The following is a 27,321-nucleotide window of genomic DNA, read 5'->3' on the forward strand; positions in this document are numbered from 1 at the left end:
TAATGAGTAAGTGTAACACATAATCCTGGATGGAATCCTGGGCCGGAAGGAAATTTTTTTCCCTCTTGCTAAAAGAGCCTTATTGGCACCACAGGCAAAATATGAATGGGGTCTGTGCACTAGGTGGGATAGTTTTGTATCAAGGTTAATTTCCTGATTTTGATAGCTGCAATGTGGTCATGTAGAAATGTCCTTGTCTTTAGGAAATTTACACTGAAGCACTTAAGAGTAATGGGTTATCATGTCTGTATCTTATTCTCAGATGGTTCAGAAAAAATGTGACACACACATACAAATATACACAGACACATACATACATACAAGCGAGTGGGAGGGATGGTAAAACTAATGTGGTTAAATATCAACAACTGAGGAATCTGGGTGAAAAATATATGGGAGTTCTTTGGGCTATTCTTGCAACTTTTCTCTAAGTGTGAAATAAAATAGTTCATGTATTTTTTAAATACTGAAAAGAAAAGTGAGTGTTTAAAGCCTGAGTCATGCATGAAAGGCTTTTATTTTTTGCCTGTCTACCCACCCCCGCCACCTTGCTCCAAAAACAATTTAGAGTCTTATGAATATGTAAAAAAAAAACACAAGATACAATAAATCCAAAACAAGTAAGAAATATGTGTAGCCTTGGCAAGAACCTTGTAAATTGTCAAATTCTACAAAATGCTCTTGAAAATTTGACAGATTATGTGGAGAGGTTTCTCTTTGTTTTGGGAAACAACCCAAACTTCAAAACAGCTATCAGTTCTTTTGTGTTCCCCATATCCTTTTATTCAAAACTTGACTGCAATTAGACACAGAGAATGCAATACTGGGATATGGATAGGCTTAAAAATTTTACAGAATTTTATGCATGTGTACACACTTTATTAAGTTTGCATTCTAAGATATACACAAGGTCAGCAGTTCACAAAACTTATTATTATTCCAAAAGCAGTTATCATGAAACACAGTGATTATATGTCAGTCAAGCAAAAAGAGCATCTAGTAAATTTTCTTATCATATCATCTCTTATACTTGTTTTCAAATAGAAGCCTGAAATATGATATCATATTAGAATAGGAAGAGAGAATTTTACTTTATAATGATCACTTTTCAAATATTAGACTTTATATAAAAATAAAGGAGTACTGTCAACAAAGCTCACCTGAAGGTTAGCATCTCTATCTTTTATGTAATCCGAAACAACCCCTGCACAAACTTAACTTTCTAGTCACTTTAAACAATAAAAATGAACCTTGGCTTAAACAGTAAAGTCAGTTACCTTGCCTCCTAGTTCTCATAACAGAGGAACAACTGCATTTTCCTGTCCCAATTCTACCCCACTGCTGAATTTCAAAAATAAATTTAAATATCATTATATTCTAAAGGTTATGTCTTAAGAGTCCTAAATTAGAGCCAAAAAATGATGGCCAAAAGTGTCCCTTTAAGGCAAAGAAGACAGTAGAGAGCTGGTGGATAAATACCCTATAGGAGAAAACCATCTCTCAGTATTATATAGGCAGAGACTTTTAACATGGTTCTTTCACAAACAGAATAAATACACTGCATACCACTGATGTAATTTTTCTTTAAAATGACATACTGAGAACAATCTTCATAGTATATACATTCATGTTAGGTTTGAAGGATTATGGACTTTGCACAGGTGAAAGCCAATATGAGAAATAAAGCCTCTAATGGCCATTATGGCAGTTATCACAATTTAAACAACACAGCTGATGCTACAACAGAACTACTTACTGCAAGCTAAGTGATGCTCTCTTATAATTCAGAGAGAATAGGTTTCCCTTCAAGCCCTACAGTATTACTAGTCTGTGGGTACCCTCAAAGCACATCATCTTCCTTTAAAATTCAACGACCTTTGCCTTCAAAAGACACAAATGCAGTAGTTTTCATTTCTTACATTCATTTAAAAATGGAATATTATGGTCCTAGCAGGCAAATTTGCATGTTAAATACAGACAATCCAACCACGATGTCTGAACATTAAAAGAGATCTATCACAACAGACATTTTGCACACAGTTTTAAATAATAAATAACACGGCAATAGATTACACTCAGGTTTTTAAAATAGCTCTATCGGGATTTTCCTCTTTTAAATGTTAAATAACTTATGGTACCGCAGACTTACTATCATGTACACTGTTGACAGCTCAAACAGCTTCTTAAAAGCAGAATGCACAATGACATTGACTTTGGCAGCTCCTAAAAGCTTCCTCATAGATATTAAACTGCGCTTCCCATAAGGCAGCATGTGTAAGAACTGGACTCTGATTCTGGGGGCAACACAATAACCAAAATACAGTTGACAACACCACTCACCACACAACAAAACAAACAACTCCAATGACAAAAAAGTAATCAGAAAGAAGCAGCAATCAAAACGGTATGTGGCAATCAGACACATAAAGCCCGTTTTCTATCCTACCTTATGATATACATCTTTACAGCATGACACTGAACCCCAAGGCCCCTCAGGCCTCATTACACCACCCAAGACAAGCTGTCAAGCTCCGTGTACACTTTTCTACACAGTGGTTTGTGTGTAAATAACATTATTCATTCATTTGTAGATGCTCCACACATCTGGTCAAGGCAGGAATTTCTTCTCCTTGATAACACCACCTAGAAACATTAACAATATTTTATATATTCCTTAGGGCAACAGGTTTGAGGAGAACAATATCAACTGGGGTAGCTTAGTCATAAGAAGCTGTGGTGACTAATCCCCGCATCCTGTTAGTCCGTTTACATTCTCAGCACTAAAATCAATCCTTGCATCCTACACTCCAACAGCAAAGAAGCAATATGCACAGTAATGAAAGCAACGACATGTTTTTTCCCCTTTGTGAGAAATGGCAAGGAAGCGGCTCAAACAGGAAAGGGAAACAAAATAATGTACTTTAAGCTGATGCAGAAAAATAAAAATTTATATCAAAAGCAACGCATCTAATATTGTGAGATAAAGAGATTTGAGACTTATATAGTCAACAGAGAACAACAACAACAAAAATCTCTCAAGCAAGAGAATTTCTGATCAACTCTAGCTGTCATGACACTGCTGGGAAAAAGAACCATTGTTGAAAATACATATTAGTGCTTTCCTTAAATGTATAGACTCTAAAATACGTGCTCTTTGAAGCACTGAGAAAAAAAATATATATATATGTACTCTAAGCAATCAAAAATGAGTATTTGAGATTCATTACTAGTTCAAAATGAGATCAGCAAAAAGAGACCTAAGTAAGGTTACTACACTCATAAAATCAAACTTTAGAGAAGTGCCAAAAAAGAACGGCATCAAAATGGTTTAGATCAGTAACACTTTAATCCTCATTATGGATCAAAGTTCCCTGTGTTCCTCCCTGAACGTTTTCTGCAGGAAACAGCAGTTAGAACACTGAATCAGAAATGGGTAAGTCACTTGGGTGAGAGATCATCCATCAAGATGAACGGAGAGCATGAATTGGAGCATGCTACTGGAGCCTCTGCGGTTGTGCTGCCTTTAGCCAGTGAGTCTGAGGACAAGCCACTGCGGCTACTACTGCCATCCAAAATATCTGAACTGAGGACAAAGCAAAAAGAATTATAAGCAGATGCATCTATCAGGGTAAAGGCAAACATAACATGCAATGACATGGTTTCAAGAACTCACGGATCAGTACAGCATTGGTAAATCATAAAAAGCATAAAAGCAACAGCAAAACTAGAGAATGTACTATATTCAGATACCTGGGAGAGGACAATGTCAGAGAAATCCCAAGTTAAGACACGCAAGGTTCTGTATCATTTGGGTGCTCTCCTAGAGGCACCAGAAGGTCCAACATACCAGGAAGTGTTCCTCTTGACATGTCATGGTTTCCGTGAGGGAGTTCCCCTACCTTCCGCTCAAGCGATTTCTACCCTTATATTTCTCTTCTTTAAAAAATTGTTTTTATTTTTATACTTCTCTTCTTACCTTCAGCCTTCGAGTAAGAGGAGTGGTTACTCGTTGAGGTACCCTGGACTGTCGGAAGTATTCTAGCAAGTATACTGCTTCATGGTCCTTCCATTCCAGAACAGTCTTTCAACTGCTCTAGATTTTATCACTTCCCCACTCCCAAGAGCCCTTCGACTCAAATACACATTTTTTTCTAATTTCCTCCATTATTTGCCTTTTATGTTCTTCTCATTTTATGAATTTCTTAGACTATTTCCTTTCCTATTGCTTTCAAAACTCAAAGGTCTCCCTCCTATTTCTAAAAGACTTGTTTCTTTGATCCCTTCAGTTAACTTCCAGTCAAGCTTCTAATAGGAATGCTCTATATCCACAGACCCAATACCCTCACAGCCCATTTGCCTCTTGAATCCTGACAATTGGCTTGTGCTCCTGTCCTTCCACTAAGACTCCTGATCTGGTCATCAAGAGCCTCTAGAACCCAGCCTGGGGATACCTGACCCATCCAGCCCAGGCTCCCAGGGCTCCCAACAATCAAGCCAGCCTGCCTCATGAATCTGGCTACAGACTTTAGCGTTCACAATTGGCAGCCTTCACAATGTGACATGAGGCTGCCTTCCTGGCTACGATACCCATCAATACAACGTGTAAGCTCTGTGCTGTATATTTGGCCCGAATTCACTCATTCAGTCATTACATTTCTTCTAATATTTACTGAGTACCTGCCAAGTGCAGAATGTACGCCAGCTATTAGAAATACAATGGTATATAAGACAGACATGATCCCTGCCCTCATCTAATTTACAGTATAGTACAGGAGACAGACAGTTATATAATCATGCTAATAAATATATAATTATAATTTGTGATCAAAGCAGTAAAGATATAAGGGACTCTGAGAGTATATAACATGGGTGACCTGATCTAATTTGGAGGAATACGGAGGAACAAGCCTCCCCCAAAGTGATATTTGAGCAGTTGTCTGAAAGATGAGTAGGCCTTAACTGGGTAAAGCTGGGGAAGAAGCAAGGTTATTTCTAGGAGCCAAAACCAGGCTAGTATGGCTATAGCACAGGGAGCAAGGAGAACATGATGAGAGAAAGCTGGCGAGGGAGTCAGGTAGTTTTAGGATCTACACAGACACACTTTTTTATTTTTGAAAAGGAAACAAAGCATAGAATTGGAGAAGGACTTGTGAATCAGCAAATATAGGTTCTAGTTTAAGTTTGATCACTAGCTCCTTTGCAAAAGCTCATCCTGGTCTAAACTGCCCTGAAACTCAATATTATGTCTTTAATATTATCGTTTTTATGAATTTCCAAGTTAATATATTTCCACTGTTAAGCAACCTATGATACATTTGGAAGTTTCTGGGCTCTGTACCACCCTTAATAAAATGTAACTTCCCCCGACCCAGCTTCTCTACTCTTATATTTCTTCAAAATGTCATTTCTTTCTTTTGCCTGTGGATTGTTTTCAGATGGAAACAGAATACAAATAGGCTTTGGAAAAGTAAAAATATCGGGTTGGCCAAAAGGTTCGTTCGTTTTTTCCCATAAGATGGCAACAGTAGCGCTTAGTCATCTTTAACTTCATTCGAAACAATTTTGTTAGACTGTGTAGTGACAGCTGTCGTATCAGCGTGCATTTAAAAAATATCAAAATTGGTGAATTTTTGTGTAGCCATTTTAATATTGAAGATGGAAGAAAATAGCAACATTTTCGGCATATTATGCTTTATTATGTCAAGAAAGGTTAAAAACACAACTGAAACACACACAAAAAAGATTGTGCAGTGTATAGAGAAGGTGCTGTGACTGATCAAACGTGTCAAAAGTGGTTTGCAAAGTTTTGTGCTGGAGATTTCTCGCTGGCCGATGCTCCACAGTCGGGTAGACCAGTTGACGTTGATAGTGATCAAATCGAGACATTAATTGAGAACAATTAATGTTATACCACGCAGGAGATAGCCGACGTACTCAAAATATCCAAATCAAGCGTTGAAAATCATTTGCACCAGCTTGGTTACATTTATCACTTTGATGTTTGGGTTCCACGTAAGTTAAGCAAAAAAAAAAAAACACCAAAAAACCAGTATTTCTGCATGCGATTCTCTATTTAAATGTTCTGTTTTTAAAACAAATTGTGTCGGGCAATGAAAAGTGGGTACTGTACAATAATGTGGAACAGAAGAGATCATGGGGCGAGTGAAATGAACCACCACCAACCACTTCAAAGGCCAGTCTCCATCCAAAGAACGTGATGGTGTGCATATGGTGGGATTGGAAGGGAGTCCTCTATCATCAGCTCCTTCTGGAAAACCAAACGATTAATTCCAACAAGTACCGCTCCCAATTAGACCAACTGAAAGCAGCACTTGACAAAAAGCGTCCAGAATCAGTCAACAGAAAACGCATCATCTTCCATCAGGATAACGCAGGACTGCATGTTTCTTTGACGACCAGGTAAAAACTGTTACAGCTTGGCTGGGAAGTTCTGATTCATCCGCCGTATTCACCAGACATTGCACCTTCGGAGTTCCATTGATTTCTGTCTTTACAAAATTCTCTTAATGGAAAAAATTTCAATTTCCTGGAAGACTGTAAAAGGCACCTGGAACAGTGCTTTGCACAAAAAGATAAAAAGTTTTGGGTAAATGAAATTATGAAGTTGCCTGAAAAATGGCAGAAGGTAGTGGAACAAAACAGTGAATACGTTGTTCAATAATATTCTTGGTGAAAATGAAAAATGTGTCTTTTAGTTTTACTTAAAAACCGAAGGAACATTTTGGCCAACCCAATAAAAATGGAAACAGTGTATTTCCCAATCCTCCTACTCTATACTTTCTGCTGTCAAATGCATCATTAATAATACCACTTTTAAGTAAGAAGTTTGGAAAATTTAGCTGGCTCTGGTATTTTTTCAACCAAATGGCAAAATGGGTCTAAAATATGAATTATTCAAAGTACTGAAAGAAAGTTGCACAAATTATCTAAGACGTTGGAAAATCAAAAGACCTTTATATTTGCCTTTGGAACATATGTGATTTTCCTCCTGCAGCATTTTGCCTAGACTAATACTAAAATGAATTTACTTTCCTAAAGCACATATTGGCTGGGAAGCCGAAGGACACGCTCTCTGCTACTTGGCAGGAAGAAACAGGCTTAGATTAAAATTTGGCCACCAAACAGATAATCTGAATATAAATACTTTCTTATTCCAACCAGACTTATGGTGAGCCCTGGGTTAAAAGATTCCATTTGCCATAAAACCTGCTTGCTTAGGTGAATCCTGTATTCATTCAAAAACATAGAACGTGACTCGCCATGAAATCTGTCGTCTAATGCTGTTGATTACCTTAAAGAAATAAGCTAATGGGGAAGTTACCAAGAAAAAAAATGAGTCTGAACATTTCACTTCATGTATTTTTTCAAGAATATATATTTTTCAAGAATTTCTTCTCAATTATTAACTGTAAACATATATAATTGTGTTTCATTGACAGAAAAATAGCATACTTGCATTTAGTCTCCAGTGCAATTTAAATTCAGAGCCTGGTAAACCTTTAACCAGGTATTTTCACTAAAATCTAGTTTCTGTTCTAATTAATCTGGCACTACTATGCTTGGTCCTAGAAGCAGTGACTACAGGTCACAAATTACCCACTGTTAATATACCCACAAGCAAGACTTAACGTGATTTTGTAATTCCAGAGAGATCACTGTACAAAAGTGATTTTCACTGTGTCTGCTATTAAACCTTCTACCAGGGCTTCTAAAAGCAACAAAGCGTGGTCCAATTTAAGTTTCTCTCTTTTTTCCTTTCCTAGTTTAAGCTCTGATGGAGGTGCTAATGAGCCTTAGACTAGTGGCCCAAAGCCAAACAACGGCAGGAAAGCAAAGGACCTAGACAATTCAAATTGGACACAGGAGTACGTGAAACAAAAGTAAACTAATTCATTTCAGCCACTGACTATACCAATTGAGGCAGTATTTGAACCACACCACCAAAAATACTTATGACAGCTAAAGTAGTGCCCTCTGTCTAAAAAAACTAAGGGAGAAAGTATAAGGGAATCATTAAAACATTCAGTGATAAAGTAACAACAAAATTAGGTTGTCCAGTGTGACTCACGCTATCATGCATCTGGTGGAGCCACTCTTGTGCCTTGTCCAGTCAGTAAATTGGGTTCTATCAGATAAATGCCAGGCAGGTAAATGCGTTAGAAATCAGCCACAGCCCTATCAGTCCCAGCACAGATTTTAGTATAAGGTAAGACTACAGGGCATACCCCTACCCCTTGGTGTGGGTTAAACTGGTCCATAGGGTTTGTTCTCTACTCTCTACTATCTTACCTTACGAAGACCCAGCATTATCTTGCTGTATAACCTCTAGGTTTTTAAGATCACATAGTTAAATATGATCAGTTCCACTGTCACTTTGGGGATAGGAGTTTTGAAGTATCAGCACATAGGGATGTAACGTACAACATGATCAAGATAATGAACATGGCTATATGTTATAAATGAAAGTTGTTAAGAAAGTCAAATCCTAAGAGGTCTCATCACAAGGAAAAAACTCTTTTTCTATTTCTTTAATTTGGTATCTACATGAGATGATGGACATTCACTAAACTTATTGTGGCCGTCATTTCATGACGTACGTGAGTCGCATCATTATGCTGCACACCTTGAACTTATACAGTGCTGTATGTCAACTATACTCAGTAAAACTGGAAGAAAAAAATTTTAATTAAAAATACTACTCTTTAATCACCAGAAAAAAAAGTATCAGCACAGAAGTCTAAGCTGCTCACATAAACATCTTCAAGTATATGTGAACATTTCTGTCATAATAAATAATGATTACCTTATTCTTTGTACATGTAACATACTCATGATAAAATTTTCTTGCCGTGACACATACATTAAAAAAATGTTAAAAATCACTAAGATAAATCTAGTGTAAAATGTTAAAATAAAACCATAAAGGTTAAGTCAGCAGTCCTGTTAACACTAAGGCACTGGGCAGGAAATTTCATGGAAGACTTTTTCCTTTTCTGTAGGAGAAATAGACTATCACTTAATCTTCACTACATGGCTAGCAGCCCTGAAAACTCCTTTATTTTATATGCCACAGATAGCCTTATTCCTAAAAGAATGAGGAGCAGAACAAGAGTTCCCAGCATGAAGAAAAGAATGAAAGCGCCATGTAAAGGTATACTTCCGAGCTATGGTCAAACTCCTGATGTTCATAAGGACTAAATGCAGAATGACGTAATTCCTACCTTGTGGTTAACAAAGGTCCCCAGATTTGCTTGGCAAAAAAAAGAATTCTTAGTAAAAAATAGGTTTATAGGGCTTCCCTGGTGGCACGTGTTCGAGCCCTGGTCCAGAAGGATCCCACAAGCCGTGGAGCAACTAAGCCCGTGCGCCAAAACTACTGGGCCTGTGCTCTAGAGCCCGCATGCCTAGAGCCCGTGCTCCGCAACGAGAGAGGTCGCCGCGATGAGAAGCCCGTGCACCACAATGAAGAGTAGCCCCCGCTCGCCACAACTGGAGAAAGCCAGCGCACAGCAATGAAGACCCAACAAAGCCAAAAATAAATAAATAAAATAAACAAACAAACAAAAAAGATTCAATCACTAAAAAAAAAAAAGAAATAGGTTTATGAAAAGGAGGCCTACTATTCCTTTGCATAGCAGTTGGCACACCGGACACAAACTCCATATGGGTCAATACTCAAACTTCACATTTATTGATAATTTATACTTCAAAGATGCAAGCTTTTAAAGATCATTATCTAGTATATAAACTTTAAAGTTTTAAAACCCATCTCTTCTTTATGGAGTGGGGCAGGGAACAAACTATAATGATTGAAATGATGAGATAATACCTACTGATGATCTGATACCTTTTCTCTCCCTAAAATGTATAAAAATGGTTTCCTTAGTTATCGAGTAGATTGTTATCCTTGGCAACAGGTAGCTCCTGTCTCTGTCCCCATTTCTAAGAATATGGATCTCTGATCAACGAAGCTGCTTTTAAGAGATAGGAAAAAAAGTTTCTGCAAAAGCAGAATCCAATTTTACGTATCATGAATAACTCATATTTAAATTCTGTTAATTGTAAGACATAAATGTCAGCAATCTTAGTACACAAGGTGTTCCAAGTGTCTTATTGCGATTGTCAGCTTTAACAGCCTCAGAAGTCCAGATGCTCCAAACTTACTAAAAACATCGCTTGAAAGTTTAATCACCTAAATATCTTTGATACTGAGTTTTGTGAATTTTGAGTAATAAGTTTCTTTTTAATATATTACTTGAGCCATATGTTGGCTTGTTAGCACTCTATGAGCAGCCACGAATAAAGCCAATCTCTCCAGTGTGAGGCGACACTTTTTGTGTTTACAGATCAGAAGTGCCCTTCATCCCCAATGTTGATGTTCCCAGGGCTCCCACAGCCAGTCACATGTCTACGGAGAATGGAGGTGGTGGCAATAGAAATAGAAGCCTCATGGGAGTTCCCTGGTGGCCTAGTGGGTAGAATTCCGGGCTTTCACTGCCGTGGCCTGGGTTCAACCCCTGGTCAGGGAACTGAGATTCTGCAAGCCATGTGGCATGGCCAAAAAAAAAAAACAGAAGTCTCACAACAGCTACCATCACAGACAGCTTAGGTTGTGCTGCTCAGAGGAGTAAACGTCTGAACAAGGGGAGAGGGCCCTTGGTAAATGCCATATATTCTCTGTCCTTCCTGACTTATTAGTGTGAACCTGTTTCATAGCGTCAAGCACAGTCAGCCTACAGCAATATTTAAAAAAAAAATCACCTCACCCTGTATGTGTTTAGCTTGGCGAATGCTTTCATATCATTTAACATGAACTTGGTTACTTGGTTAGTAACTGCGTAAGGAAATCTATTTATAATGTCATGTGCCTATATTAAAACACACTTTACCATAAAAGTGATATGCAGTTTCCACTCAGTATAGAGTTTCACCCACTAGTCCTCTTGACAAGCTTTAGAAGTTTTCTCTTTGCAATCATCTACATACCTGGAAAGACATTCTGTACCAAATTTAGCACACTGAGCTAACAAGGACAGACAGGGATGAGAGAGAAGAGAGAGTGTGGGGCTGAAAATAGCCAGAACCATCTAAAAGGCATCTGTTCCAAGGTTAGAATGGTACTGATCAACGAGTCTAATGAGCTAGAATAATCTGTGACTTCTTGGGTCAACTAGAAGTAGAGGTTACCTTGGAAAAACAATGAATAAGTGATTTGGAAAGAAGGAATCGTCAGTCTGTATAACTTATAAGTGGCTTACAGGATTCTTCCATTTAGAGAGCACCATCTTTTTTATTTTAAAGGGAACCCCCTCTGGGGTTCTTAAAAAAAAAAAAAAGAACCTTAGCCATAAAATTCAGGGAACAAAAAGTTCTGCAAGGCACTACACAATTGCATCCAGAACATGGGTGCTCAGTAAGTTGACTGAAACGTACTGAAAGATTTCAAAATATCACCTGGCCACTGCTATTATCCCTTTCTCTTCCTTCCTATAAGTATGTTGGCATCCAAGTACTCAACTCATCCAAGTACTCAAATTTGGGTACAGGAAAAGAAGTTAACTTTCGCACAAAAACATGAAAGGGCCTTAAGTTAGACATCTAAACTCGGATGAGTAAGACTAAAAGACTAAAAAAAAGTTATGTGAACAGACCACAGGAATCTGCAAGTGTTACTATTTAAACGAAACCTTAGTTACTATTGTGACGAAACACCCCAAAATTTTCAAAAAGATTTTATAACAACAGATAGTGCTATTTAGAAAATGCCATGCTTAAGAGAATGCTGGTGTTCTCTGGTAAGTTAAAAGGATATAATACAAAATGCAGGCAGAGCAGCTACAATCAAGGCATATTACCCAGGGCAACCCAGAAGCTCCTTCTCATGCCATCCAGCTGTTGACACTCTCCCACACTATTAGCACCTACTGAGAGGCTGGCCTAACAGGAGCTAGGCATGAAGGTGAAGGTGCCAAAAAGATACACGCACTTCCAAAGGAAGTCCTGGTGACTTTCAAACAATCTGGTTTCTCACACTGTCTACATCTCCATGGAGATTTCACCTCTAGGGAGCATGTAAAGTTGAATATGTTTTAAATGATCCCAATATACTTTTGCTGCGGTTCTTTTCAAATACATCATTCCCTAGTATCCTTTGGATTTTATTTCATTTTTTACCATGAACTGAGATCAGACAATTGTGCAGCCTCCGGAGACAGCATAGTGGTAGTGCCTTGGAAGAGCCTCTTGGGCTGGCTTTCGGTCTCCATTTCACCTAAAACAGAAAGAGATGATGCTACCATAAAGCAATTTTACAGATACAGGCTTGCTGCTAAAATGGGGTGATCTTTGTTTAACCAAAGATCGGAATACTTCAAACTGTTACTTGAAAGCTATTTTCCCATGTGCTTTAATGTAGAAGAAATATACTGCCACATAAACTCAACTAAAAAGTCAGCAGCCGGGGCTTCCCTGGTGGCGCAGTGGTTGAGAGTCCGCCTGCCGATGCAGGGGACACGGGTTCGTGCCCCGGTCCAGGAAGATCCCACATGCCGCAGAGCGGCTAGGCCCATGAGCCATGGCCGCTGAGCCTGCGCGTCCGGAGCCTGTGCTCCGCAACGGGAGAGGCCACAACAGTGAGAGGCCCATGTACCACAAAAAAAAAAGTCAGCAGCCCTAAAAATACCTTCTCATTTATTGTATGTAGTCTGCTGCCCATATAGTCAGGTTCTTTAATAGAAAAGTAGAACACTGATTGCATTAGGCAAAATGAATCAAGACTAATAACTACAGCAGAAATAAAGTATCCCCCAAGAGCTGAAGCTCACGGTGAATAATAATTTATGCTAGATGATTAGTAAAGACTCTTGATTTTATATATTTTAATGTCAGAACATTTCCTGAGTTGAAGTCAAATGGATTCAAAGGCATGCAGTCTGATAAAGAGCATATAAATCAAAGGTTGCTTTAGGCTACTTAGTGAAAATGAAGATTAGAAAATATAAGTTTGAAAGCACATCTGTAACTGAAAGCAATTATTAATTAATTCACAAAATTGATGTTGTACTGGCTACTTCAATCCTACAGATTTTCTCAGAACTGGGAATGGAAAAACTTTGCATCAGAAGAAATAATGCTTAACATTTTGCCACTGGGAGTGCACAGACTAACAACCCTAAATTAGACAGAAAAGCCCCTTTCCAAATAAGCTATGATTTAAAACATGCACATACCTTGGTTTCAAAGCTCTTTATCTGAGCTTTAAAACTGAATGTTAAAGACAATTTAATTCATGGGCCTATCTACACTCCATTAAGAAATGAGCAACCACGAACTTAAACCTCTACAAGATTCTTATGATGGAAAAAGAATCAAGGAAGAACAAATACAACATTCATTTTTCCCCATATTATTAATTAATTCATATTATCTTTCCTCTGGAGCTATTCTGAAAATTACTGCAATTCAAGAAAGGTTATGTTTTCATTTGCTTTTTTCCATGCTTTAACATGCGGCTTTTCAAAGCTGCTGCCGGGCTTTCAACACCTCATTAGCAAAAGACTTTAGCCGTTTTTTAGCAAGGAATCCCTCCATCTGCTGGTATATTTTGGAATAGCTTTGAAACTGAACAACCATATTACATTCCATCAACTTCCTACAACATATTTAAAATTAATACTAATAACTATACTAGCTTTAATTTCCAAGTTTTATTTTCACATAATAGCTCCTGAGAAGGTTCTTCGGATTGTAAATAATTCCTTGCAGCATTAAGGAAAAAGACTATTAGTTTATAAAATAAAATTTATTCACTAAATACAAATATTGTCACTGTATCAGCATCTATTCCCCACAGCACACCATCTTTAATTTTAAGTTGTCTGAAATATAGCACTTTTTGAATCTGTGTATGATGCTATACCACTGGAAAGTCTTCGCCGAAGCTGCAAGTATCTGTTTACCTAACATTAGAAGAGTTGATTTGTTTACTAGCTCCAGAGGTGATCTGCACAAAAAAACCACTTACTGAATTGCTTTTTTAAAATGATCATTAAAACTCTCATTTAAAATGACATCCAACACTTGTAATCATGTGGTCATATCCCCAGGAATAATGACTAAACCCGTGTTAAATTTCTTTGCCTTTTTTTTAATAGACTCCATTGGGTGCCCTCTATAAGCATCTAAAACTAGCACTGAGTGAGATCATTTTCGTTCAGTGCTTTGTGGTTTAAAATAAGGTAATTAAGAGAGCACCCCTTGGGAGTTTGGGGTTAGTAGATGCAAACTATTACACATAGAATGGATAAACAACAAGGTCCTACTGTAGAGCACAGGGAACTATATTCATTATCCTGGGATAAATCATAATGGAAAAGAATATAAAAAAAGAATGTCTGTGTATAACTGAGTCACTTTGCTGTACAGCAGAGATTGGCACAGCATTGTAAATCAACTCTACTTCAATAAAAACATTAATTTAAAAAAATAAAGTGTATTTCTTATAAACCACACACACAAAAAAGAGTACCCTATCATATCAAAAACCCTATAGAGACTCAAATGGGAGGCATCATTTGGTGGTGACTTATATTTGAGCATACAGCATGTGTATGGACTTATTTGCTATGACATTAACACATATTTCTGCAATGTATCAACTTACATCTCTTTTATATTCAGATCACTGAGAGGCAAAATTTCTGGAATATATATTGATATTATGAATATCTGAATAAGATTCAGTTATGAAGTATAAAAAAATATAGACAGTATCAAATAACTAATTCCCAGAATTTAGAATCAGTAAAGCATACATTGGAAAGAATATTTCATTATTTCTTTAGAAGAAAGGAGTCATGCCTTGAACTCATTTCAGACACAAATGCTAATTTGTAACTCAAGCTGGACTATGTTTAATAGCAGAAGGGGGATGACACATACCTTTTCTTTTAAGAGGACCAAGAACACTGGGCCTAATGCACTTGACTGGACTCTGGCTTCTCCTGCTTTAAAGAATAAACAAACAGGATGACATTGAAGTACTTTTGGCAAATCAATAAAATTGACGGATACATAGGGAGAAATGGACAACGTCTGTGTTGTAGGTTGAGTACATGATCTGACCTGGCATATGACAATCTGGAATAACATGGCATTTTAAGCTATTTTAAAAACTCGTTTTCTGGGCTTCCCTGGTGGTGCAGTGGTTGAGAGTCCACCTGCCGATGCAGGGGATACGGGTTCGTGCCCCGGTCCGGGAAGATCCCGCATGCCATGGAGCGGCTGGGCCTGTGAGCCATGGCCGCTGAGCCTGCACGTCTGGAGCCTGTGCTCCGCAACGGGAGAGGCCACAACAGTAAGATGCCCGCATACAGAAAAAAAAAAAAACTCGTTTTCTAAGACAAAATATCCACAACACTTTAAAAAAAAAAAAGATAAACCTTATTAATAAGTTGTTTGGGATATTGACTGGTCTACAATTAAAAAAATTTTTTTTCCTTATCCTTATAAAGAATATATTTTCAAGTGTGTGTGTCCCTTCTGAACATAAACTGGCATAAGTCTCAAAAAAATAAATATGGTAAAATGTTAATGGTAGAATATATAGGTGGTAGGTATATGGATGTTCACTATGAAATTCTTTCAGTTTTGCTGTTTGAAAATTTCCATAATAAAATGTTGGGGGAAAAGTTCACCAAAGAGACAAATTTAATGAACAGCCTTTCAACCACATTTAAAAAGCAGGTTTACTTACCTGGAAAAGCGTCTTGGACTAGGAACGGGACTTGGTGGTAGCCCGCTGCTGCTCACAAACATTTGTAAGGATGGTGAAAAACACTGCTAGGGAAAAACATATTAAAATACTTCTAGTGCTCCAGTTTTCAAAAGGTTCTTATCAAAATGACAACAACAGCATCCTTAGGATTGCTTACCTGTCTGTCTCTCATACATGTTTATGAGAGAATACATAGATAGATAGATAGACAGATGGATAGATTGATAGATTTTTTTCAAATTACTACTATAGACTTTTATTAATTTTCCTTCCAGTCATTGAATTCATCAAAATTGAGGTGGTGTGTGTGTGTGTGTGTGTGTGTGTGTGTGTGTGTATTTTAGAGAGTAAACAGGTCAGTGTGTGAAAGAGAGTTAATATCTTGTCAATGAACCTACCTTTCCAAATCCTCTGGTGGGTGATGGTGCTGGAGAAACCGGAGTGAAGTCAATCCTTTTAGGAGAATATAATTTCTCTGGCTTGTCAAAATCACTATCACTCTGTAAATAGAAAGTGTTATTTCCTCATAATTCACAACTCAACACATCACAGTTCTTCTTTACTACACAAATAGGCCTACATTTTTAGAGCAGAAATGTACAGACTCTAAAAAGTTGCAATCTCATATTCTGGTGGGAAAGCAGAGATCAAAAACACTGAATTCAAATGTGGAAACAGGAGGGCAAGAGGTAAATGAAAAAAATGAATGAAGCCAGTGAACAATACAGCGGGTTCTAGAAAATAAAAACAAGCAGATATGTGAAAGCTTTACCAGGCTCAAGCTCTCATCCCATGATTGGCTTATCTGCATTGCAGTTTGCACTTCTCTAAAACAGACAAAAATGAATGGCCATTAGTGCTCGTAAACAAGACATACCTTTGCCCACACCCTGTTCTTGTGAGGCACTAACCTTTCATGTGCAGTTTCTCTGTTCATCATATCCATGCCTTCCTCCTGCAAAGGCAAACATGTGCTGAAAACATAAAATTTATCCACACAGTTCTCTATTTCAAAGAAAATGAAAAGGACTTTTCTGCCTCATCTGACATCATCACAGTACACCGGGACTGACATTTTAAGACTGTCACCTGTGCCACATCTGTATTTTATCTGCCCACTCAGAAGAATTTGAACCTGTCCACAACTAACCAGAGTGGCAGCCTGACTCATTTTTAATATCTAAATCTGCAAAATGAAAATAAAATCAAAATGTTAAAATGCAGAAAATTACAGATCTGAGCCAGTAAGTAAAATTTACCCTTTTGATTTGAAGCAGTCTGCTGCTAGGAATCCGATTAGGTGAGGGTGACAGCAACTGGAAAGAAGAAGTAAACATTTACTATTTTCTGAATCACAAAGCAGCGGCCTGCTGTCAGTGCCAGTGTACAACCTCTTCCTAGATAATTTTTCATATTCTTCTTAGAAATCGAGTTCTTTAAATCACTGAACATTAATGCACTAGAGAGGCAGTACATTCAGGGTTTTTTTTGATCACAATGTAATTGATAAAGAAATTTGGTTACAAGAATTATGACTGATTATAATTTTAACCCTTGAAAACCTTCATCTCTGGCAAAAGCCAAGAAGCAAGTAATTGTGCATTTCCTGGTTGGAAAACAATGCTTTAGTCTTCCTCTCCTAAGCAGGCAAAGGTAAGTAAACTGAGAGCCATTCAGCAACTAATGTTTCAACATTTTATCCTATTTGAAATGACCCACGAGTACATTCAGTCTTTAGAAAGTACACCAGGTGTCCAACCTCAAAGCACCATCTGTCGCTAGACAGGCACTGACTTTAACATTTTTCCCAAAATGAATGCAGAGCCGTGTACGTTTATGTAAAAAAAGACTCCAGGTCTTAGAAATAGCCATTACCCCACTTATCTAAAATAAGGAACTCTATACGAAGGGAAAGCAAAAACACTGATTCTATTCATTTTTATTACCAATGCACTGACAGAGGAAGACAAGCAAATAAGCCCAATATAATATATTGTCTATGATTAATGTTTATCGAAAACACTTTAAAACTGCAATAAGGAGATTTTACTTGCGTGATCTAAGTCAATTCTAAAATTTGATCACTAATGCTATCACCACAAAGCTTACTAGTTCAGAAAAAAATCAATGTAGAGGCAAGGTGCATTTTTAAGATAACTGTTGCTCTCCCTTAGATCATGTTTTAATAACGCAAAGATGAAATGACTTGGGGGCCAAATTGTGTTCCTTCAAAATCATCATAATCTGATCATGAAATGTAAGGTACAATTTATATCAACATCTTACTCAGTTGCTGGTTGGCGGGGGGGAGAGTCTATAGCCATAATGTAAACAACTGCTATTTATTCCATGATGAAATGAAAATGAATCTGTAATACTATAAAACCAAATATGACAATTATCCTGCTACAAGAGACCCTATCCTATTCAAACTTTAAAAAATACTCATGTAGTGAGCGGTATAAATGGTGATGATAAACTGCTCTAAGGTTTTTAGGCAAAAGCTAATTCTGGTGAAATTTTTTTAAAGTTATCCACTAAAATAAGATTTTACCTCAAAAGAGATCCCTTCATTTCCCACCCCTTTCTTTTACTTCTTCCTCTCCTAGGCTTTGAAACAAGAAAAACTTTACCAGTAAATTCCTTTCCAAAAGTATTTTTTTCCATTATGAAAGTAATATATGTTTGCTGGTGAACTCTTGATAAGGTCATTTGAAAAATGCTAAGCTACTAGGCAAGTAAATAAGGCAGGAAAGACTCCATCAGGATACTGTGGCAGAGAGCATGAACATGTCAGTCAGGGAACAAAAGAAACCCCAAAGGCAACGAAATAATCAGGAAAGCCAAAGTACGGATTGCCAGAAGCTGACTGTGGAGAAAGCCACAAGCTTAGATGGTACATCTATATCACCCACAACTCGTCAATTTGAGACAGAACTGGAGAGTAGACCCGCAAGAGGGACAGAGAACAGCAGAGCTGTGTCCAGTACCAGCAACAAGAGCAATGGATGGGCTGAGCAAAAAGCCAAGAACCTCAAGGAGGCGCCAGTTAATGGTGTGAAATTAGAGCAAAGGGCTTAAATGGGACCAGAACAGAGGCCCCTGACACTGGGGACTTTAGCAGCATGGTTTTTAAATGGAGTTGTGGTAGATGTAGTGAGATTATAAACTGGCTGAATTGTTGGCAAGGAGTCAGAGGCAGTTGAGTGTGGATTAAACTTTGAAAAAGCTCGGAGAGGGGAAGGGAAAAAGGGAAAGACAGATGTATGAAAAAGAAGAGAAGCTTGTCTTCCAGATATGAGATGTGTGAGCCGGGAGAAGAAGGTGGGAGGGAAAGAGCCAGCAAGGAAGAGACTGTGAGGACACAAGATAGAGCAGAGACGACAGACTAAGCAAAGGCACAGGGGAGTCCGACAAATTCCCAACCATTAGCAGAAAGCACCCCATGTGAAGGGAAAGACGCTTCCAGGAGAAGAAAGCTGCCGGTTATGGAAGAGAGGTGTCTGCCTTCTCTGAGAAGTGAGAAGGGTCATCTGCTGAAAGTGAAAGGGGGTGAGGCAGGACGATTGTCGTTTCTGAGAAGATTTCTGAATATTGCTTTGGAGAACAGCACGGGGCCACTGGCACCTTGAACCCAACATGCCTGGAAAGAATGTTATTTTTTTTCCCTTCAAACGACCAATTCCTCTCATTTCTCTACCCAGAATAAAGGCAACACTTTTACCCCTGGTCACCAAGAAACAAAATCTCAGTCACTGCAGTCCTCTTCTCCTGCCTTTCTATCTAATCAGTTAATAATGAAGGTCCTAGTTCTGCACATCTCTTTCTTCAGCCCCGCCCTCCCCCCCACCAGCCCTTTCCATTTCAGTCTGCGTGCATTTTAGTAGAGCCAGAAGAAAGACTATTAATGAGAGATGCACCCCGCCAGAGTTGATAAGAATCTTCACATCTTAGAAAAGAGCCAAGTGAAGTTCAGAGGGGCAAAATCATTTTCCCTTCTTTGCTATGCTGTTGAGATCAGAACACGGCTGAAGAACATATAGAAACATTTTTCACATATACAGCAAAAACGAGTAGTTCTATGTTCTAGTATGCTCAGGGAAGAAGGGGCAGTAAACGAAATCTCCAGAGAGCTACCATTTCCCCCTTGAAGTATCTGTAGCCACTTCAGCTGGAAATCTTTCTTAAAAGTGTTATATTCCCCACCCCCATTTCTTAAACAGATTTGACCAAACAGAATGGCACTGGAAGATCTCTATTCTAATCCCAGCTCTGCCACTTACTAACTGTGTGATTCGGAGCAAGTTACTTAGATCGGCTGAGTCTTAGCTGTTGCCTCTTTTAACTGGGAAAAACATCTTTTGCCCTGCCTACTTCACAGAGGTTGCTATGAGAATTAAATGTGTGAAAGTACTCTGTAACATGTAAAATACCATATGAGTGTAGGTATTACTATAATTTAAGGAAAGGTTAATGACCCAGGTATCTGTAGGAACATCAATTATTTTACAGTTCAACACCAGTGACAGCCTCAGGGTCTATTAACAGGCTCTCAGCCCTAAGACCAACCCACGGGCTGATTTTGTAAGAACCTCTGTCCGCTTTTCAGTTTTCCCCTCTCCTCCCTTGCTGCTAATAAACCTTTAACCCAAATGTACCTCTTCTGATTTGCTGCTTCTCACACACTACTGGGTTGGAAGCTTATTATAACTGTGCGTAAATTTTAGATGATTCAGAGGTCAGAGAGCCCCTCCTATAAATAAACTGATGAACCTTTGTGCACAGTCTATGGAAATCTGGTTCAGCCATTTAGAGGTCTATCTGTTTACATCTCATATCTTCCAGGGCACTGCAATTACCGGATAAGTGGGCTCCACATGTGAAGGGCTACTATGTAAAAACCTCAACATAATTTCTCCCAACACAACCAACCAACTAAAAAATTGTTCCCTGATGGCTCTGGCTATATAGACCAGTCACCATCAGCACCTCTATTGGAATACAAATCCAAGCATTTTCAAATAGACTTTACTTTGAATGGATAGCACTGTCCAACAAAAATAAACACTCTGCTACCATATACATGATTTTTGCATCCTAGGACAAATAAAGACCACTGTTCTCAGTTATAATTAGAAGTTAATCCTGACTTACCTCACTACCATATGCAAGTAGTGACAAAAAACAAGGAACAATGTTTAAAAATACCTAGTCCCACAGCCAAGAAAAAATTCTAACCAGGTTTCCTTTTTGCACCAAAAGCTAAAAATAGCCATAGCATAAGCAGTAAACAAGACAGGTAATATCATCTGTTTCTTTTGTAAGCAATGGTGCAGGGCACATCATCTCAAGAAAGAACTACATTTGCAAGTGCTTCCCCCGATCCCAACTACTAATGATACTTACTCCTATACTTACCAAGCTGTGACGGCTCATGATGGTTGCACTATTCCTCCGAGTTCTAAACATGTAAGGTTGAAAAACCTGGGAAAGGTCACTGAAAAATAAAAAAGAAAATGATTAATGTCTTCTCATATAAGATATCCTTCGACTGTATTAACGCCAGCTCTCTGGCTAACAGTGAAATCGACAACGGCTCCTCATTTCATACAATGTAGCACCTCCTCACAGTCCTCCTCTTCTTCAGAGCTTCCCAGAGTGGTGTGCTTTGGATTACAGGTTGGCTGATACTGATCTCCTCCGCCTTAGGGGCCGGCTAGGAGAGGTATGGGGCGGAGCTCCAGACTGGTTGTCTCCAGCTCCTTCTGGGCAGAACTCACGCCCCCAGACCGGTTACCACCAGACACTGGCAGCCTCATCTGTTTACCCCAGAGGACCTACCCGCAATTGTTACTGCTTTCTACATGTGCTGTGACTTGAGAAGGGCTGGGGAGCCCTGATGTCCACTGGGAGCCCTATCAGCACATCTCCCACTATTGCCCTAAACATGTGTTCTACTTTGGAACCCTGCTGTCCAACTACATCAGCACACCTGCAATCTTGCTACTGTTGCCCCTTCTGCCTCAAATGCCTTCCCTCCCACCCCCATCTGTCCAAACCCTTCCTCTCCTTCAACACCCATCGAAAATGCCAGACCCTCCACAAAGCCCCTCTTCATTCCACAAACCTAATGTGATCATTCCCTCCTTTGCATTGGGTGGGAGCACAATGGGAAATCAGATGTTTCTTGAGACACCGACTTTTTTATTAAAGGAAAGTGTGCATGTGGTTTAAACCCCTTGGTAGAGGTGTTTTGGTCATCCCTACAGTCCCTAGCAGAGTGCCATGCCCAGGACAAGAGGTCAAGAAGGATTTTCAGGGCTGAACTGGATTGGGCTTCAAGGGACCGTGGAGATCACCTAATCCAGCTCTCTGAAATTTAAAATGAGAAAACAGAGACTCAACAAGGCTAAGTGACTCATTCCTGATCACAGCCAGTTAGGGAGAAAACTGGGACTAGGCCTGGTCGCCTCACTCCTTCTTCTGTCGCATCATGCTACCTTTCAAATAATTACTCAAATCATGATTCAAAAAAACCCAGCATGTTATTTCTACAACAGTCTAAATGCAGGTCAACAGGCTCACCCCAGTCCCCAGCAATTGCTGGCTTATGAGATTCAAAAAGATAACCAGAAAAGACCAGTTTATTCCTATAGTGTCAAAAATAAATGTAGAGCTGAGGACAGCATTAGAAAAGCAAAGAGTCACTCCACCATTCCCTCAGTTTTGAAATATAAAAAAAAGGTGAATCTGCTTTTTCCCAAAAATAAAGATATTATAATCAGTTTGACAGACAAGGATTACCTCTTCCTTTGCCTTCACTGTGCCTGATTAGTGTTTTTGGCTAATTCTACTCCCATCCCCCTTTTTTGGAGTCATTCCATTTCTACAGGGTCTCACGAATTGGCTCTAAGATGAATTGCCCACTTACAAAAAGTGAAATTTAATAGGCTCAAGACGTCTGCCAACCTAACCTTCACTACCACAAGAGTCTACCTTAAAATAGACCCTCTGGTGACTTAATTCACATGAAAACACAAGACCTTACGCTAAAATTCAAGGGTCAATTCTTTCGATTATTTTCGAAAACCTGTGCTTTCACTGACATGCCACCCTTCTTTTTTTATTGACCAGAATGCGTTTCAGGCAGTTCTAGGATCTGAAAACATTATGACAAATCCCAATCACTTAATAGGACATGAATATGCCATTTAATTACAAGTTATTAGATAAACTGTGATTTATTGAAGTAAACCTGTGTTAATGCCAGGGTTCCTAAACTAAGCTTAGAAATAGCAACTCTTAGATGCAGGTGTCAAGTTGCAATCCTAGTTCCAGGGGCTTCAGTCTGACATTCAGTGGTGTAAATTAGGCAGGGCAAGCAACTTGTTAGAAGAGCCAGAAGCTTCTTGTAGTTTCTTTTACAGTGGGCCAACAGAGCCCCAGGTAGAGAGGGCCCCATTTTCCCCACACTTCCCAGAGTTTGGGGGTCAAACTTTCACTCCACCTTGGGACCCAAGTTACTGTCAAGCAAACAAGTCCCCACCCCCTCAGCATGGAGGACCCAAATGAGCTCCAACTCTCACTTGAGGGAAGGAAGACTGCTTGCAGGGGGTCGAGGAGCCCCTGAACCCTGCACTCCATCCTCCCCAACCGTGCTCACCTGAGCCCTTGGATCAGGGGAGCGCTGTTGGCTCTCCTCAGGGTGACCCCATCAGATGTGTCAGACTCCAAGTCCAGCTCCATTTTCTCCTGAGCCATGTCGGAGACTTGCAGGCAGGCACGGCGGACAGTGCTCAGCTCCTGGTGCTTAGCTATGGACTCCCAAGACTCTCACTGCAGGACTGAGCTGCTGGGGACTGGCAGTTGGGGGGCGGGGGCTAAGGGGCGGAGGCTTGGGGGCGGGGGCGGAGAAAAGCAGGAGGAGGAGGAGGGAAGGAGGATGAGGATGAGGGAGGGGAGGAGGACGGAGAGGTCGTGGTGGACGGTGACAGGATAAAGGAAGAGGAACGAGGAAGGAGAGGGATGGAAGGAGGAGGTAAAAGAGCAAGAGGGAGGGAAAAAGGATAGATGGAAAAGCAGGAAGACAAAGAGGGTAAAAGGAGGAGGACAGAAGGGGGAAAAGAAGACCGGGGGAAAGGAGGAGGGTAGGGTGGAGGGAAAAGAGGAGCGGGGGGAGTGAAAGAAGAAGGACGAAGTATGGGGAAGAGGAGAGAGAAAGGAGGGAGCAGAGAAGGACGGGGAGGAAACTAGACAGCGGCGGCACTCATGCTGCTATCTTTTGGCCAACGACCTCAAGCGGGGCCGGGCTACAGACACCCCAGCTGCCCGGGCAGCACTAGCACCGAGGAGCTGACAGTCGGGCAGGGCCCGGCCGGGCAGCCTCGGAGACTCCAGCTCCCCATGCTCGGGGACCCGGTCCAGTCCCCCATGCTCCGGGACCCGGTCCGGAGGCTCCTCAGCCCTGCGATCGGTGCTTCTCCTCTCCTCGCCCCCCCTCCCTGCCTAGAGGACAGGTGGGGGGTTCGACCAGCCGCCGCCGCGGTGCCTCCTTCTCCTGTCTTGGGTTCTAATGGCCCGGGGGAACCCCTCGGGGCCAAGACCAAATTCTACAACCTGCCGCCTCTCACGCCTCAGAAGCGGGAACCTCCGCCGGGCCAGGTCTTCCGCGTCCGGGGACCCATCGGGTCCTGCGCACGCGCCCGGCGGCCGCGCCAATGGGCCCGCGGGCACGGAGCATGCGTGGGAGCCCCGCCCGGCAAACTTCCTCCAAAGGGGAGGAGCGTTTCCAGGGAGCCCGGAGCCTTTTTTGACTGCATTGGCCCGGGGACCCTGGCGCCCGATTTTGAAAAGGACCAATCGTTTGGAGATACTGGAGCATCATCTTTCTGGAGGAGTTTGGGCCAGTATTCATGGGAAAAAGAAACACGTGGTTTCCACGTTTTTTCGCTCCCAATTCGTATGCTCTGACTTCTGTGATCCTCACTCGTTTCTTAAATCCCTCGACTTTGTTGGTCTCTGTCTGGAGGGGCAGATTTCTTTTTCAGATCATCCATTTGGATGCACTAGGGATGCAAAGGGAAGTGAATAAACAAAAGCAATGGGGTAAAAATAAAGAGAATCTAGTGAGAGTTCATATAGTTAGTGAGAAACACTCGTCTCCATTATACAAGCACCTTTCGCTTCAATGATATTAGGTAAAGCCCTGACGAGCAAGTAGCAGAACCAGAATTCTTCTGTGAAACCTGGAATTACTTTTTTTTTTTTTTTGCGGTACGCGTCCCTCTCACCTCTGCGGCCTTTCCCATTGCGGAGCACAGGCTCCGGACGTGCAGGCCCAGCGGCCATGGCTCACGGGCCCAGCCGCTCCGCGGCATGCGGGATCCTCCCGGACCGGGGCACGAACCCGCGTTCCCTGCATCGGCAGGCAGACTCCCAACCACTGCACCACCAGAGAAGCCCTGGAATTACTTATTTTATTGAACACCTGCGTAGCAGTTACTGTGTGCTAGGCAGTATTCTGAGAGCTTTAGAAATATTAACTCATTTAATCCTCACCACTTGAATGACCCTGGGAGAGAGATGGCCTCTGTGTTGTGTTAATCATACATACCTAGAAAATACAGGAAACTTAATAACCAGGAAATTTAAAATAAAAAAAATCCATCTTTTGCAAAAATAGTTTTACCTGCTTCTTCAACTCAGATGTACCATATTAAAACTTGCCAAGCCTAATCGTCATTTTAACCCTCAATATTTATGTGTTCTGACCATAATAGAGTTTTTAAACCACTTTTAGATAGTTTCCTTTAAATTGCCTATATTTTCCTGCCAGCTGGATTAGAAACACAAGCTCTGTGTTTAGATATCAGTAATGTTTAGACATGATGAGATTTGATTGGTCTATTCATTCAGAATATATCCATTAAACCTTATTATCTGCCAAGAATAGTAATAAACTCTTTGAAAAGTAAAATAAGCAGTAGAGTGGAGGTAAGAGCTACCTGTTCTCTGATGTACTCCATATTTATCTCTTATTCAAACAGTTTGGTTTTGACCCTCTGTTCTGTATTTAACCATTGCCTTCTGCAGTCACCCTGACTTTACTAAGCTTTAGCTGCCATCTTTCATAAACTTTCCAGCTTACCCTGGGAACTTCAGCAGTGGCTTTCAGGAATCTTGGTACCAGCCCAGATTCTACTGCTACCTAGTTATGTGCCATTAATCTCTCTGGAATTTTATCAACTGTAAAATAGAAATGATTTACCTACTTTACAGGATAGCTGTGAAGGACAGGTTATTTAAACCTGTATTTATTCATAAAATAATCTAATAAGTATTTGTCGAGTACCTATGGGTACAAAAATAGTATCCAGAGAAATATCCAGAGGCGCCTGGTCTGTCTTTTCACTGAAATAGAAGGGCAGAGGAATCTTGGCTTTGCCACTTAGTAGTTGTAATTTGAGTAACCCCTCCCGGCTTCGGTTTCCTCCTTTGAAAAATGGGCATTGTGATGGCGCCTAACTCACAGAGTTACTGTAAGCATTAAATGCGATCACATATTTCAAGTGCTTAGGACAGTACCTGGCACATAATAAGTGCCCCCCAAATGGTAGCTATTGTTAACCTGTCTTATATCAGGAATGGAGACTCCAAATCGTCCTCGTGTCTGGGGTTTAGGTAACCTAATTCTGCCCAATATAACTACACTTTTCTTAGTCTATTCTCAGAATGAATGAAGAATGATTATGATACTTCATGTTATACATGAGCTTGTCATCAACTGTCTCAAGATAATCCCATTATTTTAAATTCACCACTGATTAGCTGAGCAAGGTTAATGATTGAACCAATTGAGATATGTGAAAACATTTTTTTAAAACTGTAAAGTGCTATACCACATTATAACTATTTTAATAACTCCCATTTCACTCGTTTCACTTGCCTTCTCTCCCAGTTCTCTATATGGTTCCTAAAATGTGTGGTTTTTCAAAATTATTAGCATGGAGTTAAGATTTCACTACTCAGTGTGGCTCATTAACTGGTGGTGAAAAATTCTAAAAGAGCAGTTCTTAGAATGTTTCGAGCCATGATAGCATTGTTAAATGGAAACACTGGGATGTATACTAAATTCTGAGATATTTGCTTTAAGAAAATAAGCCTCCCTGCTTTAACCCCAATTTTTTTCTTAGATGAATAGCTTCGAGCAGCTAGGTTTTATTCATTGTAAAAATATACTGTATGATTATGGTAAAACACACACACACGGAAAACAATGATTGTTTGTGCGATTGGTTCAATTGTGTTAGAGCCTTACCAGGACCCTTTGGGAGTGGGTGGTCTCTAAGCACGTAAAAGTGTCCCCGCCCACACCCCCAGGCTTCAGTGTTTTTTTAATTGCAAAGGTGTAGGGTGTCGTAACAGGATGGAAAAATTCGTCCTGGGAGATAACAAGCTTGTTGGCCTCAGTCATAAGGGGACACTGGGCTAACCAAAACGGAGAAAACAGGGTATTAGACTTAGGG

General features: G+C 40.1%; 1 protein-coding gene and 1 non-coding gene across 13 annotated transcripts in view; both read right to left on the reverse strand.

Moving 5' to 3' along the window:
* FAM122B (family with sequence similarity 122B) overlaps nt 1-23,690 on the reverse strand; it is a 79,233-nt gene extending 55,543 nt beyond the window's left edge. The window contains exons 1-11 of one of the 12 annotated variants that reach the window (XM_029241184.1): nt 23,460-23,690; nt 21,215-21,293; nt 17,056-17,112; nt 16,708-16,751; nt 16,569-16,623; nt 16,195-16,296; nt 15,776-15,858; nt 14,962-15,023; nt 12,196-12,292; nt 3,443-3,583; nt 685-2,643 (exon numbers count right to left, since the gene is read on the reverse strand). In XM_029241184.1, the coding sequence (XP_029097017.1) occupies nt 2,574-2,643; nt 3,443-3,583; nt 12,196-12,292; nt 14,962-15,023; nt 15,776-15,858; nt 16,195-16,296; nt 16,569-16,623; nt 16,708-16,751; nt 17,056-17,112; nt 21,215-21,293; nt 23,460-23,557 (888 nt within the window). In that variant the 5' untranslated portion in view covers nt 23,558-23,690 and the 3' untranslated portion in view covers nt 685-2,573. Of the gene's footprint in view, nt 1-684; nt 3,584-12,195; nt 12,293-14,961; nt 15,027-15,775; nt 15,862-16,194; nt 16,297-16,568; nt 16,624-16,707; nt 16,752-17,055; nt 17,113-21,214; nt 21,294-23,459 lie in introns of those variants that run through there. The other 11 variants (XM_029241182.1, XM_029241183.1, XM_029241181.1 and 8 more) reach the window with 11 other exon arrangements.
* On the reverse strand, nt 9,013-9,147 carry LOC114906670. Its single transcript, XR_003796486.1, has one exon. It is a non-coding gene; the product is annotated as a small nucleolar RNA U109 (small nucleolar RNA).
* Nucleotides 23,691-27,321: the final 3,631 nt, after the last annotated feature.

This window comes from Monodon monoceros, unplaced genomic scaffold (assembly GCF_005190385.1).
Source record: "Monodon monoceros isolate NGI ecotype Baffin Bay Population unplaced genomic scaffold, NGI_Narwhal_1 Super_Scaffold_22, whole genome shotgun sequence".
Classification (NCBI taxonomy): domain Eukaryota; kingdom Metazoa; phylum Chordata; class Mammalia; order Artiodactyla; family Monodontidae; genus Monodon; species Monodon monoceros.